Raw genomic sequence first — 15,878 nt, 5'->3', positions numbered from 1 at the left:
CTGCAGGAGGTGAGAGATGCAGGAACTTCAGAGTTAAGGCTCTGGCCCCTCTCTGCCCCCCAGACCCCCTTTCTACTCTTGCTGGCACCTGGGTCTCCCTCGCCCTACATCCTCTCAAACTGGACAGCTGGGCTGTGCAGCCTAGCGAGCCCCAGCAGGTCCCCTCTGCAGCCCCTCCCTGTCTATCCAACCGCAGAGAACCTGGGCAGAGACAAAAGAAGATTCCTTAAGATGCGGCTAAGACAACGAAATGAGAGCCCTCGCATTCAGACTTTGCATACACCTTCAGAAGCTCTTTAAAATCAGTCATCCGCCTGCGTTACCTATTGCTACACAGAAACAGTCACCCTGAAACGTAGTAGCTGCAGGCAGTGGACGTTCATCATCTCACACAGCACTGTGGGTTGGCTGGGAGCAGCTTCCTTTGAGTGGTTCTGGCTCAGGGTCCTTGTGAAGTTGCAGCCACCCTCTGCTGCTCCTGCGCACCAGCAGGAAGCCGCATGGGAAGCAGAGTGGCCCAGATGCAAACCAAGCGTGCTGCCACCCCAAGTGGTGATTCAACCACAGGGCCAAATGCTTGCTCACCTGTACATTTACTTATGCAACAAGAATGAGCACTGGGCTGGCGCTGAGCCTGTAGTGACAGGTGAAAAAGGGCCGTGCCCTCCGCGAGCTTCATTACAACAGCAATAGTAACGGGACTGAGGACTGGTCATGGGTGCTGCTGACCGAGAGCAGCCCTTTGAGTGTCTCACGCAGCCCTCACACAGCCCTATCAAGCAGGTACATCCCGGGGAAGGATGCCACGTCCCAGAGCCATTAAATAACCTGTCCAAGGCCTGGAAATCAGTGGGGAAGTCGCGGGTCCCACCCAGGCCGGCGGGCTGCTGCACCCATGTCCTCACCACCGCCCCATCAAGATCTTGGTTCTTAGTAGTTTGTGGAAGCAGACAAATCCTGACGGTGGACAACAGCGTTAATAATACAGGAAAACTATGTTTTAAACATTACATATGCTTAGCTTTATGCCCTTCACTGCATCAATAGTATGAGACCTCATTTTTTTTCTAAAGATTTATTTATTTGAAACCCAGAGTGACAGAGGGGGAGAAACAGATTTTCCACCCACTGGTTCACTCCCCAAGTGCCCCCAACAGCCCAGGCTAGGCCAGGTTGAAACCAGGAACCAAGAACTCCATCCAGGTCTCCCACGTGGGTGGCAGGAACCCAAGCACTTGGGCCATCACCTGCTGCCTCCCAGGCGCCTTAGCAGGGAGCTGGATCAGAAGCTCAGAGTAGCTGGGACCCAAACCGGCACTCTGATGTGGGATATGCATGTCCCAAACGGCACCACAACACCTGAATACACAAGACCTCAACTTGTACCTCCGGGAGCCTGCGCCTCTGCCTTGCTCTCCTGAGCTCACACCGCAGCCTCTCCTGCTGCACAGGAGGCCGCCTGTCCCGTGCACCTTCACCAAACAGCAGTCGCAAGACTCTCATGCTGAAGAACGGCGTCCTGTATTTTTTTAATTTGCTATTTTTAAAAGATGCATTACTTCCTCAAATGTATATGCACATTCAATGGTGATGGCTTAAAGGCACAATGAATTGGCTGGATGGACTGGGTGCACTGTGCCTGCAGAAGCAGATAGCAGTGGCAGACACAGTGCAGTGGTTAGTGAGCCAGCCAACCCCGGCATTAAGTACTCTATGGCCTGGCTTTAAAAAAAAGGCGAATGTGGCTCAGTGGGTTAAGCCTGGGACACCCTCATCCATACCAAAGTGCCTGGGTTTGAGTCCCACCTCTGCTTCTGATTCAGTTGCAGAAAATGAGGGCCTAAGTACTTGGATCCCTGCCATCCACGTGGAAAACGGGATAGAATTACTGGATCCTGACTTCTACCTGGCCCAGCCCTCACTCTAGTCTGGCATTTGGGGAGTGAACCAGTGGATGAAAGATCTCTGTCCTCGTCTCTGTCTCTTGTTCTTCCTTTCAAATAAAATAAATATTTTTTAAAATTGCAGGGGGTGGCCATTTGGCCTAGTGATTAAGACCCTATATTGGGGCCAGCGCTGTGGTGCAGCAGGTGAAAGCCCTAGCCTGCAGCACTGGCATCCCATATGGGCACTGGTTCGAGTCCCAGCTGCTCCTCTTCTGATCCAGCTCTCTGCTGTGGCCTGGGAGAGCAGTAGGAGATGGCCCAACTCCTTGGGCCCCTGCACCCAACTGGGAGACCCAGAAGAAGCTCCTGGCTCCTGGCTCCTGGGTTCAGAACAGCTCAGCTCTGGCCATGCAGTCATTTGGGGAGTGAACCAGCAGAATGGAAGACCTCTCTCTCTCTGCTCTACCTTGCTCTGTGACTCTGTCTTTCAAATGTGGCGAATAAACGGGTAGATAGGAACTGTCTGTGTGCCTCTCAAATTTTTAAGTGAATAAAATGTATGCTTAATATGTCAACATTGGACATTGAATAGGATGTGGTGAAATAGGTAGTGAAATGCCCGGGAGAGAAAGATCATGCAGTTGGTCAGGAAGATGCGGGGCGCTGGCCTCCGCCTTCCATCGGCGTGCGCCCCAGGCATTCCCACCCGCGGGGCTGCGTGGAAGCGCACTTCTCACATGTGGCCAGTAGGCGGCAGTTCCATCCGGAAGTGCCCGGGGCAGACCCGGGCTCCCGCAGCAGGGAATCTAAACGAACCCTCCTTGGCGGGCGAGAGCGCCTTGTAAGCGGTTGCAGGGGTTAGTCGCGGTGCGCAGGTGCAATGCCAGGTCGAAGGTCCCTGTGCCAAAGGAACACGAAGGCTGCTGCCACGGTCTGTCTCCGCCGCACCGTGAGCACCTGGGCAGGTCGTCAGTCTCCATTTCCCCCTCGGGCCGGTGTGGCGATCAGACAGGTGTTGGCCAGGGTGTCGTCTGTGGCTGGCAGGCCGTGCTTGCCGCGGCTCTTCTCCTCTCCGGACCGAAGGAGCGGGGCCTTGAGCGAGCGGCAGGCGCCTTGCGTCCGTCTCCTTCTCCGGCTTCCCCAGCACTAGCGCGGGAGCCGCCCCGAGCTCCCTGGGTCCCCTCGCGCTGCTTCTCAGCGGCATCCGGCGTGAGCCCAGAAGGCGCTGGAGCCGGTGTTCCTCTCAGCATCCACGCCCCTTGCCACCTCTATGATGGGACCAGAACGCACTTCTGCAAAGCACTTGCCAAATGTCGGGGCACAACCCGTGCCCTCTGCTCATCCAGCCCTCACCAGAGGCCGCTGAGGTCCACCCCACCATGGCTCCCGTTTTACTGGTGAGGAGCCAGTGGAGTGGCTGAGTGGTGTCCCTGTGGTGGAGAACCCTCACCTGAGCCCCAAGACCCAGGTCTCCCTTTGTCTTATGAATGTCTCCATTTGCATCTCACCCCCACGTTCAGAGCTGGGCTCCTGATATCCCTGCTCTCCAACAAGCACCCAGCCACCCAGGCTAGCCGCTGGGTGCTCATCATCCCTTCCTGCCTCCCCCTAACAAGACCAGTCACTGCTCTCTCCTGCCTACAGCTCAGATCTGCCCCCTCCTCTCCACCCCGCCTCCACTGCTGTCATTCAGGGCTTCGTGCTCGTCACCTGCACTAACCTCTGAACTGATCTCCCCCCTCCCTCCAGGGTGACGCCCACAGCTGGTTTTCCTGGTCCACTGCCAGAGTGGAGGCCGTGGAGCTTGGTGGTGAAGAATACGGGGCTCAGGCAGTGTCTTGTTTTGGACAAAGAGAGTTCCCATCCCATAATAATTCACTTCCAAAATGCCTGTTACAGCTAAGGCTGGGCCAGCCAAGGTCAGGGCCAGGAGCCAGGAACTCAATCCAGGTCTCCCATGTGGGTGGCAGGGACCTTAAGCCATCACCTGCTGCTTCTCAGGGCCTGAATTGGTGGGGAAGCCAGAATTGCGAGCCGGAGCCGGGACCACAACCCAGGCACTCAGATGTGATGCGGGCATCTTAATTGCTAGGCTAAGCGCTCATCCCCAGACAGTGTCATCTTGATGAGGTACTTGACTCTTGGGCAAGCTGCTCCAGCGTTTTGAGTCTGAGTTTTCTCTGAAAGGAACGGGGAGAGGCCTACTGTACTGGGTTGCTGGCCCTGCAGGAGCCAAAGCTGCCTGTCTTACCTCCATGGGCTCATCTCTCACTCCACGGCCCAGCAACCTCTGCCCCAGCCGGTCTTCCCTTGCTTGCCTGGCTCCAAACATGACACGGCACTGTCCAAGTGGCCCTTGTCACATTCCAGCCCCTCCCCTCCCCCCTGGCTTTAGTGAACTCACAGGTGACCTCCAAGAAAGCTGTCTTCTAGTTGGCTTGTCCCACCTCCTCCACCCCCCATCACCCAGCCTGGCTTCCTTTCTGTCCCCATGGCCTCTCCAACACGGCATCAGAAATGCTAGTTTCTTTGTGATGTCCCCTAGCACACAGGCCCCTGGCACACGGAAGATGCTAAGTATTCTGCTGGAAAAGCGGACGGATCGACGAATAAAGCAGGGGCCGCCTCAGTGGAGGGCAGCTGAGTGTTATCAGCACCACAGGCGTGTGGCGAAGCTGCCAGGGACAGCAGCCACCCGATGCTCTCTGGATGCCTCTGCCATGCTCTGTGACTGGCACGGCGCACAGAGGGCGGAGCTGGCCATGGTTCCTGCAGAGACATTTGGGCAGGGATGAGCACTTTGACTTTGCATGTAAACAGTGACAGCTGTGAATTCTAAAACTCAATCGAAAATGACTCAGTGAATAGATCTTCGCTCTTCCAAGGAGCTGCAAGTGCTGCAGATACATAATTAATGAAAGATCAAGCAGTTGGTGTAATGTGAACAAGCAGAACTAGGTATTTGTCTCCTGGAGTCCTTAATCCTACATGGGCAGAACCTGCTGCTTGTGGTCGGGGAAATGTCATAAAAACATCTTCATCTGCTCACTTCTACGCCGTGCGCCCATCGCGTGTTTTCTTCCTGCAGGAAGAGCTGCCGGGCACAGCAGTTTCATTTTCCCAGGGCGTCCTGGGCACTGAGGAGTCCTAGCCAAGCCAGGCCTCATCAGACACAGGAGGACCCAAAGCACCCCTCCAAAAAGTCAGCCACACTGATTTTTTTTTTTTTTTTTTTTTGACAGGCAGAGTGGACAGTGAGAGAGAGACAGAGAGAAAGGTCTTCCTTTGCCGTTGGTTCACCCTCCAATGGCCGCCATGGCCCACGCACTGCGGCCAGAGCACCACACTGATCTGATGGCAGGAGCCAGGTACTTATCCTGGTCTCCCATGGGGTGCAGGACCCAAGGACTTGGGCCGTCCTCCACTGCACTCCCTGGCCACAGCAGAGAGCTGGCCTGGAAGAGGAGCAACCGGGACAGAATCCGGTGCCCCGACCGGGACTAGAACCCGGTGTGCCGGCGCCGCAAGGTGGAGGATTAACCTAGTGAGCCGCGGCGCCGGCCAAGCCACACTGATTAAGAAGAGGGAAGAACGGGCTTCGTGCGAACAATAGAGCGCGTGAGGAGACGTCAGGGTGGCAGGCACAGCTGGGACAGGCGGGATCCAGGCTGCTGTCTCATCCAGATGAGGGAGTTGCAGGGCAGAGGGAGCCAGGGAGGCTCGTGTGCTTGGCACCTTCCCAGAGTTGGTCCTTTTCCCCTCCGCAATGGCGCTTGATCAGCAGTTCCAATCCAGAGCCGCATCTGAGCAACCCAAGGCTCTGGGGGACTGGGCGACAGGGACCACAGGGCTCCCCTGGGACAGCTGTAAGAAAGGGGCAGTGCAGAAGCCGCGGCTGGGCAGTCACAGGAAGTGTTTCTGAATTGGGGGAGCCCATGGAGGAAAGGGGCCACCCCAAAAACCCTGTCCCCCCAAGTGCCAAGGAGCCCTGGACGTGGCGGTGCAGGACGTGCCGGAGGATCTTCCGCCTGCAGGTCAAGTTTGGATTCTGGGGAAACAAGAGGAGACCAGAGGGGCTCTGTGTGGGGCCTCAGGCCTGGGGCTCTCTGGTGTGCCCTGACCTCTGAGGCTTGCAGTGGACAGGAGACCCCCCAGATCTGGCGCAGGGGTTGGGCTGCTTCTTCCTGTTGGGTGCTTTTCTTTACTTTTCCTTAGATGGAGGTGCCAGCCAAAACTGCTTCTCTCCTTCCTGCTGGAGGGCACTTCGAGGCCTGGGTGAAGTTGCTCCCCTCCCCTTGGTGGTGGGGGCAGCTGGGAGACTCAGCAGCCAGGCAGGATGTGGAGTGTGCAGGGTGCAAACACGGCAGGGCCCCAGCCTCTGCCCTCCCAAACTACCGCTCTGTTGGTGACGGCCAGTGACAGCGCAGTGTCGGGGAGGGCCCCAGGCAGCAGGGCAGAGCCGCCCTGGAGGCATCACCCACTGGGTCAGCAGTTTCTAAGCATGAAGCTGCCATCCCCCACGTGGTCTTTAGCCTACAGGCATGCAGGATCCAGTCAGCTCTTTCCTTGTTTAGAAAAGATTTATTTGTTCTTTTCTTTATTTGAAAGGTAGAGCAACAGAGAGAGAGCCACAAAATAAGCTGGGTGCCCATTAGTTATTTTCAACACGTGTGGAGCTTGCACCTTGTGCTGGAATGGCCCGAGGCTCTGGGTTCTCCCACGCGTCAGAGTGTCCCCTGCGAGGTCGCACACTAGGGAACTGACTGTCGCCGCTGTTCCATGGCAGGAAAACACTGCTCTGGGCTGAGAGATGCTGGAGAGCAGAGGCAGGTGGAGAACAGGCCAGAGACAGCTTCTGATCAGTTAGTTTCTCAGCTGAGTCTTGGAGTAGCAATGGCCAAGAGAAGAGGACGCTAGTTTCTGACAGTGCACCTGGGTCATTTGAACCCACCCTCCTCCCGGGAAGCACTGAAATATCTAGAAGAAAAAAAAACTGCAATCTTATTAATAGCATTGGAGAGCAGTGCAGTGAGGACTTGCCAGACCAAAGGCTGGGGGAACGGCGGGGCCCGGGAAGCAAGCCCAGCACTCAACGCTGAGGCCGTCTGCAGATCCTGAAGCAACTGAGCAGCATCACCAGCAGGGGTGTGGGTGTAGGGCTCAGGGGCCAAGCTGGAACTTGGGACACCCAAGACCCCTATCAGAGTACCCGGTTCAAGTCCTGGTTACCCCACTTTGAGCCCGGCTTCCTGCTAATGTGGAGGCAGCAGGCAATGGCTAAGGTAGTTGAGTCCCTGCCACCCACGTAGGAGACCCAGAAGGAGTTCTGGGCTACTGGCTTCAACTGGATATTGCAGGCATTTGGAGAGTGAACCAGTGGGTGGAAGACACCTCTCTGTCTCCTGTGTCACTGCCTTTGAAATAAAAAGGAAAAACAAACAACAACAACAACAAAAGGCCAAGGAGAGAGAAGGCAACCAGGGCCTGCCAGAGGTGGAAGTCTGAGACCCCCAGGCTCAGAGGTAAAGGCGAGCCAGAAGGAAGCCATCAGCACCGGGCAGCTTTTCATTACACAACAAATGCCTGCGACAACTAACTTAATAAAAGGTTTATGGAGGTCACTGGTTTGGAGGCTCAAGTCCAAGTTTAGGTGGCCCCGTTGCTTTGGCTTCCCTGGAGGGTGGCAGATGGCAACAGCCGAGCATATGCTGAAGAAAGATCGTATGCTGAGCCAGGAAGCAGAGAGAGAGAGGGATTTAGCCCCAAACTCAGTCTTTTATAACAACCCTGTGCCAAGAACAACCTCGGAGGGCTTGTCTACAATGACCTAGGCCCCCTCCCCATAGAACTGTTCTGAGAAAGAAAGCCTTCAACACACAGGCCTTTGGGGGTCACCCAAACTGGTATCCTGACCATAGCACCTCCCCTCCAGTGGTCCTGTGTGCGTTACACAGCCACCCAATGGTCCAGGCAGCCTCGAGTCTTTTTTTTTTAATATTTATTTATTTATTAATTTGAAAGTCAGAGTTACACAGAGAGAGGAGAGGCAGAGAGAGAGAGAGAGAGAGAGAGAGAGAGAGAGAAGTCTTCCATCCGATGGTTTACTCGCCAATTGGCTACAATGCCTGGAGCTGCTCTGATCTGGAGCCAGGAGCCAGGAGCTTCCTCCGGGTCTCCCACACGGGTGCAGGGGCCCAAGATCTTGGGCCATCTTCCACTGCTTTCCCAGATCAGAAGTGGAGCAGCCGGGTCTCGAACCAGCACCCACATGGGATGCCAGTGCTTCAGGCCAGGGCATTAACCTGCTGAGCCACAGCACTGGCCCCCTCGAGTTGTTTTGTTTTGTTTTGTTTTTTAAGATTTTATTTACTTAGGGCCGGCGCCGCGGCTCACTAGGCTAATCCTCCGCCTTGCGGCGCCGGCACACCGGGTTCTAGTCCTGGTTGGGGCGCCGGATTCTGTCCCGGTTGCCCTTCTTCCAGGCCAGCTCTCTGCTGTGGCCAGGGAGTGCAGTGGAGGATGGCCCAGGTGCTTGGGCCCTGCACCCCATGGGAGACCAGGAAAAGCACCTGGCTCCTGGCTCCTGCCATCGGATCAGCGCAGTGCGCCGGCTGCAGCGCGCCGGCCGCGGCGGCCATTGGAGGGTGAACCAACAGCAAAGGAAGACCTTTCTCTCTGTCTCTCTCTCTCACTGTCCACTCTGCCTGTCAAAAAATAAAAAAAATAAAAAAACAAAGATTTTATTTACTTATATGAGAGGTAGAGTTACAGAGAGAGGAAGATACAGAGAGAAAGCTTTTCCATCCACTGGTTCACTCCCCAAATGACCACAAAGGCCAGAGCTAGGCCTATCTGAAGCCAGGAGCCAGGAGCTTCTTCCAAGTCTCCCACGTGGGTACAGGGGCCTAAGCACTTGCACCATCTTCTACAGCCTTCCCAGGCCATAAGCAGAGAGCTGGATCAGAAGAGGAGCAGCCGGGATGCAAACTGGCACCCATATGGGATGCCAGCACTGTAAGCTGTGGTTTAACCCATTATGCCATAGTGCCAGCCCCAACCTCAAGTCTTAAGGTGCCTGGTAGAAGTAAGTACAGGGGCTGGCGCCGCTGCTCACTAGGCTAATCCTCCGCCTGCAGCGCCAGTACCCCGGGTTCTAGTCCTGGTTGGGGCACTGGATTCTGTCCCAGTTGCTCCTCTTCCAGTCCAGCTCTGCTGTGGCCCGGGAGTGCAGTGGAGGATGGCCCAGGTGCTTGGGCCCTGCACCCGCATGGGAGACCAGGAGGAAGCACCTGGCTCCTGGCTTCAGATCAGCATAGCTCTGGCCATAGCGGCTATTTGGGGAGTGAACCAATGGAAGGAAGAACTTTCTCTCTCTCTTTCTCTCTCTCTCTCTCACTCTCTCACTGTCTATCTGTCAAATAAAAAATTAAAAAAAGAAAAGAAAGAAGTGCAAATACTCTTTGGAAGAGAGTGTCTTTATCCTCAGCTCTCAATATTTTTGGTACAAGTATTCAAATACAAGGCCAGGGGCCTCTAAGTCCCAGGGGCCTCTAAGCTCGACGTTTGATCCAGCTCCCTGCTAATGGCCTGGGAAAGCAGAGGAGGACAGCCCAACTGCTTGGGCCCCTGCACCCACATGGGAGACTCAGAAGTTCCTGGCTCCTGGTTTCAGCCTGGCTCAGCCCTTTGCTATTGTGGACATCTGGGGAGTGAACCAGCAGATGGAAGATATCTCGCTCTCTCTCTGCAACTCTGACTTTCAAATAAATTTTTTTTTTTTTGACAGAGTGGACAGTGAGAGAGAGAGACAGAGAGAAAGATCTTCCTTTTTGCTGTTGGTTCACCCTCCAATGGCCGCAGCAGCCGGCACGCTGTGGCCGGCGCATTGCGCTGATGCGATGGCAGGAGCCAGGTGCTTCTCCTGGTCTCCCATAGGGTGCAGGGCCCAAGCACTTGGGCCATCCTCCACTGCACTCCCTGGCCACAGCATAGAGCTGGCCTGGAAGAGGGGCAACCAGGGCAGAATCCGGCACCCTGACCAGGACTAGAACCCGGTGTGCCAGCGCCGCAAGGTGGAGGATTAGCCTATTGAGCCACGGTGCCAGCCTCAAATAAATCTTAAAAAGTAAATAAATAAATAACAAATACAAGGCCAACTCCAAGCATAACAAAATCAAGTACACAAAAAAGTCATGAAGAAGTCATAATAAATTGGAACTAGGAGAATGGAAATAGACTCACAAAGACTTCAGATATATTATTAAATACAGATTATTAAAAACTAAGGTTTCTGGGGCCATCGCTGTGGTATAGCAGGTAAAGCCACTGCCTGCAGTCCCAGCATCCCATGTGGGTGCAGGTTCGAGTCCCGGCTGCTCCACTTCTGATCCAGCTCTCTGCTGTGGCCTGAGAAAGCAGTGGAAGATGGCCCAGGTCCTTGGGGCCCTGCACCTGCATGGGAGAACCAGAAGAAACTTCTGGTTTGTGGCTTCAGATCAGCACAGCTCCAGCCATTTCAGCCATCTGGGGTGTTACCCAGCAAATGGACGACTTCTCGACCTCTCTCCCTCTGTGACTTTGCCTTTAAAATAAATAAATATTTTTTTTAAAAAAAGAGTAAACCTACCAAGAAGACACAGCAATCCTAAATGTATATGCATCAAACACGAGATCCACAAAATATATGAAGCAAAAGATGATAGAATTTTTAAAAATCTATAACTATTGTTGGAGACTTCAATACCACTCTTTTGACAACTTATAAAACAGCACAACAGAAAAATCAGCAAAGATATAGAAGAACTCAACAACACTATCAACCAACAAAATTTAATTGACATAGAACCCAGTTCTAGGTCGGCGTGTGACTCAGCTGGTCAAAGCCCCAGCCTGCAGTGCCAGCATCCCATATGGGCACCACTTTGAGCCCTGGCTGCTCCACTTCCAGTCCAGCTCCCTGCTTATGACCTGGGAAAGCAGTAGAAGACGGCCCAAATCCTTGGGCCCCTGCACCCGCATGGGAGACCAGGAGGAAACACCTGGCTCCTGGCTCTGGCCAGCATGGCTCTGGCTGTTGTGGCCATTTGGGGAATGAATCAGCAGATGGAAGACCTTTCTCTCTGACTTTCCCTCTCACTGTCTGTAACTCTACCTCACAATTACATTAAAAAAAAAAAAAAAAGTGAAACCCCACTGCTGTTGGTTCTAGGCCATCTCTTCAAGGACGAGTCTTCAGTGAACAGTTCTGGAAGATGAAGACAGTATCCACCTTAGCAAAGGGCAGGCACACTCACTGCTTATGCTGTAACATGCAGGCTCTCTGCAAGGAACCAGGATTCCTCGCCATAATACAAGTCACTGCATGAGCAGGCACCTGTGTCACCCCTATGGGACCAGGTGGGAAGGAAGCTGACATAAGAGAAAAGCCATACAGTCCATATGAAGCAGATAAAAGGGGACATCACCACAGATGCCACCTTCATTCAGATGATAAAAAGACAAAATAATGAGCAACTTTCTTCAGTGTTTGAAAATTTAGATAGGAGCAGGCGCTGTGGCGGAGCAGGTAAAGCCACCACGTTCAAGCCCTGGCTGCTCTACTTCCAATCCAGCTCTCTGCTATGGCCTGGGAAAGCAGTGGAAGATGGCCCAAGTCCTTGGGCCCCTGCACCCACGTGGGAGACCTGGAGGAAGCTCCTGCTTCAGATCAGCCCAGCTCCAGCCATTGTGGCCATTTGGAAGCCAAGCCCTCCCTTCTCTCTCCCTCTCTGCTTCTGCCTCTCTGCAATGTGGTGGAATGAGAAGGTGAGAAGGTCATGAGAAGATGAGAAGGTCATGCCAAGATGGCCACTGACAACAGAAACTGCCTGGCAACAGGCCGTGATTGGATGACTTCAGAAACCACATGACAACAGAGCCTGACTGACAACAGGCTGTGATTGGATGATTTCAGAAACTGCCTGGCAACAGAGCCTGACTGGCAACGGGCTATGATTGGATGGCTTTGGAAACTGCCTGGCAACAGGCTGTGATTGGTTAGGGCATAGACCACCCCTTGACTGGATTGGCTGCCTTGGCTATATAAGCTGCTGTAGCAACTGAAATAAATGAGTCTGCAGGCTGCTTGCCTCAGGCCTGCTTTCACCTGACTCCCGGGGTCTGGGGTCTGTGTGGTGACTCCACGCCTCTTGCCCCCACCACGCTCCTCCTCTCAGAATGAATCCTCTCAGAAGAAATCAACTTCAACATCGCAACTCTGCCTTTCAAATAAAATAATAAATAAATCCTTCTAAAAATTAGATAACTGCTAGAAAAATACATTTTATCCAAGTGGACTCAAGGAGAAATAGAAAACTTATATGGCCTCTAATCATTAAAGAAAATGAATCAATAATTTAAGATATTTTTCCATAAGATCAGATAACTTCACTGGAGAATTGTATCAAACATTCAAGAAAAAAAGTTTATTCTTAAGCAAACTCTTCCAGAGATTAGAAAAAGAGGGCATATATCCCTAACTCATAAGACTAACATCATATTTTTTAAGATTTTATTTATTTATTTGAGAGGTACAGTTACAGAGAGGTAGAAGCAGAGAGTGAGACAGATTTTCCATCTGCTGGTTCACTCCCCAAATGGCTGCAACAGCCAGTGTTGAGCTGATCTGTAGCCAGGAGCCAGAAACTTCTTCCAGGTGCAGGGGCCCATGTTCTTGAGGCATCTTCCGCTGCTTTCCAGACCATAGCAGAGAGCTGAATCGGAAGAGGAGCAGCCGGGACTCGAACCAGCGCCCACATGGGATACAGGTGCTGCAGGTAGCGGCTTTTTCTGCTCTGCCACAGCATCGTCCCCTAATATCATCATCTTACTATCAAAATCCATCAATGAAGGGGCTGACGTTTTGGCACAGCAGGTAAAGCCACCTCCTACAACACTGCCGTCCAATATGGGTGCTGGTTCAAGTCCCGATTGCTGCACTTCTGATAGCTCCTTGCTAACATGCCTGGAAAAGCAGCAGAAGACGGCCCCAGTATTTGGGCCCCTGCTAACCATGTGGGAGACCCAGATGGAGCTGCTGGCTCCTGGCTTTGGCCTGGCCCAGGGCTGGCAGTTGTGGCCATCCAGGGAGTGAAACAGAAGATGGAAGATATCTCTCTCTCTCTCTCTCTCTCTCTCTCTCTCTCTGTAACTGACTTTCAAAATAAATAAATCATTTTTTAAAAATCCATCAGTGACAGAAAGTAAAAGAAATTATAAATGAATCTTATTCATGAACATAGTAAAACATCTGTATGAAATATCAGCAAGTTGAATCCAGCAGTACATGCAAGGGTAACGTGTCATCTAGGAATCTCATCTCAACTGATAAAAATCTCTGAAACCCAGCCCCTTCCATGCGGGATGCAGGCAGCACAAGCAGCGTCTTAACCACTAGGCCAGTTGCCTGCCTCTCTTAAAAGGGGCATGGCGACCTTGGCTCTTGCTGTTTAGCAGTGGATCTGCTTGTTACGCCTCGCTAAGTCAAGCATCTGCCTCCATAAGCCAGCTACTTGGCCCTGCCTGAGCAAAGCCTCAAAAAGATGGGTTACTGGGCAGGCATTTGACCTGGTACATTGGAGCAGCTGGGTCTGAGTCCTGGCTCCAGCTCCTCACCCCAGCTTCCAGCCAGCACAGACCCGTGGAGGCACAGTAATGGCGGAAGTCATTGCTTCCTGCCACTGATTGTGTTGTGGCTCCTGGCTAGGCCCTGGCCCTGGCCATGGCAGGCATTTGGGGAGTGAACCAGCAGATGGGAGTGCTCTCTCTCTCGCTCTCTCTTTCTGCTTCCCAAACCAGAATGTTTTAAAAAGTTGTTACCAACTTACAACTGTTTCTGTCCCCAGAACTCTGTGTGAAGACAAGCCAGGCCCCCGATCTCGCTCCTGTGCTCCCACATACTCATTCTGCCCCCACAGTCGCCTCCCTTTTCACCCACCAGCAAACACGTTTCTTCCACTGTTCCTACTGGGTAAAACCTCACCAGGAAGGAAGAGGCTAATTTTCATTATTCAAACAGATAATACAGCTCATGGTTCCCATGAGTCTACATTGCAGTCTGTGGTGCAAATGAGCTAACTAGGGGAACAAGAACCTTGCCTACACCCTGTCTTGCCTAGGAGCCAATGGGGAGAGAGATGCCACACCTGACCCCTGAGCCCTCTTCCGTCCTGTGTGAAACCTGGATCACTTCTCCAAGCCACACCTCTGTGGGGGCCTCTCAGCCTCCACTCCCACATTCTCCAGGCCTCCTTGATGGTCGGGGTCAGGTCCAGCCCTTCTCCTCCCCCTTGCTCCCAAGGCGCGCAAGGCTGAGGTGCCCGGCAGTACCAGGCGCTAGGAAGGGTAGATGACGGCACAGGGCAAAGAGAAGCGACCAGACGCTTGGCGTCCTCCGGGGAGGTGGAGTCCAGGGCTCTGCAGCGTCTCTGCCTCTCCGCAGCCATCGAGCTAATCAAGGACCTGCTGGGTTACGACGTGCGCTGGCCACTGCTCCAGGGCCTCGTGGCTCTGCTGACACCGCCCGCCAAGGAGACCTCCAAACTGCAGCGCAAGATCCTCACCGGTAAGACCCGCCCCCGAAGCGGCTGCCTGGGCGGGGAGCCCCCCCACTCTACCCCACCCCACCCGCTTCTCACGGCGCGCTCTCCCGCAGATGCCTCGGTTCTGCAACTCACCGGCCACCTGCCCGTGTTTTTGCAGCAGGCTGCAGCGGCCAAGGCCATCGGGTAGGCTGGCAGGGGCGCCGGGGGCGGGGGGAAGGAGCCCTGGCCCTGGTGGGTGGGGGAATCCCAAGGCGTCGCCCCAGCCGGGATCCCTGGCCCAGGGTCCTGGCGCGCCGCGACTTGGCCGTCGCCGAGGAGATGCTGCACCTGCACGTGGTGCACAGGCTGATGACCGCCATGGGCAACATGGACCACAGCAACAGCCAGCGGCTGGCCAGCCTCGCACTGCAGGTGCGTGCCTGGCAGATGCGTTCTAGGTGGGGGCAGGGGTTCGGCGCGGGGCGGGGCGGTCACGGCCGCACCACGAACCTCTCCCACCACCACCACCACCACTACCACCCGCAGTTCTTCGTGCAGACGTTCCCGTTGGTGGAGGAGCACGTGCACCAGGCCATGGGCGAGGAGCTCTACCAGCTCTTCGCAGTGAGTGCCCCCGCCCGCCGGCCTTGCCCAGCTCGCGCCCACGCGGGTCCTTCCCTGCACCTCTCCTGTGGCCCACGCCCAACTCCCAAGTCCAGACTGCCACAGGGCGCCGCAGCCGGCCTTTCTTGCCCCCGTCCTCAGAGCAACGCCGAGAACTTGTACCTGAAGATGGACAGCATCCAGGCGGACATCTTGGCGTCCAACAAGGTCAACATTCCCAAAGGTGAGCGGGCGCGCGGGCACCTGGAGCGCAGGCGCAGCCGGCGCGCGAGACTCACGCCCCGGGCCCGCCTGCAGCCCTGCGCCTCTGCGGCGTCTCCGGAAGCAACTTGAGCTTGATCCTTGGCCCCGACGATCCGGACCACCTGGGCTGCGTCGCAGACTTCGAACGGGAGGATGACGAATCGCAGGAGTAACAGAGTCCTCGAGGCGGAGCAGTAAGGCCCCGGCGGGAGGACCCCGGCTCAGGGAGACCCCGCTTGGCAGCAGCGGGAGGCGAGGAGGTGGGCGCGCGGCGCGAGGGAGTGCTGCCTGCAGAGAGCTCAATAAAGAGCCCAGATGTCCGTGTGTCCTCGAGTGTGTGTGTGGGGGGGGGGGGGTGTTGCGGGCCTGAAGGGAAAGGAACAGGGAGTCTCTGCTCAGCTCCCTGATGCCTGTTCCCGCCTGCTGTTGCGCGCCCTCTCCGGTTGCCTCGTGTTCTCTTCGGCTGATTTCTCCTCTGTCCAGCTGGAGTGACCTGCTCCCACACCCTGGCCAGGTCGCAGCATCTTGGGTACCTGTTATGGGCCAGTGCCCCCACCGTTTCTGT

The 15,878-nt window shown here is 54.7% G+C and overlaps 1 protein-coding gene across 1 annotated transcript in view; it reads left to right on the top strand.

The window, feature by feature from the left end:
• Window positions 1–15,633, top strand: part of ARMH1 (armadillo like helical domain containing 1) — a 34,135-nt gene extending 18,502 nt beyond the window's left edge. The window contains exons 7-12 of the mRNA XM_017346361.3: window positions 14,365–14,487; window positions 14,578–14,650; window positions 14,749–14,878; window positions 14,993–15,070; window positions 15,212–15,293; window positions 15,368–15,633. Of these exons, the coding sequence (XP_017201850.2) occupies window positions 14,365–14,487; window positions 14,578–14,650; window positions 14,749–14,878; window positions 14,993–15,070; window positions 15,212–15,293; window positions 15,368–15,486 (605 nt within the window). The 3' untranslated portion in view covers window positions 15,487–15,633. The remainder of the gene's footprint in view (window positions 1–14,364; window positions 14,488–14,577; window positions 14,651–14,748; window positions 14,879–14,992; window positions 15,071–15,211; window positions 15,294–15,367) is intronic.
• Window positions 15,634–15,878: the final 245 nt, after the last annotated feature.

The sequence above is a fragment of the Oryctolagus cuniculus genome, chromosome 7 (genome assembly GCF_964237555.1).
Source record: "Oryctolagus cuniculus chromosome 7, mOryCun1.1, whole genome shotgun sequence".
NCBI lineage: Eukaryota > Metazoa > Chordata > Mammalia > Lagomorpha > Leporidae > Oryctolagus > Oryctolagus cuniculus.
The sequence above is the reverse complement of the archived record's forward strand: the minus strand, read 5'-3'. Positions and strand labels throughout refer to the sequence as shown.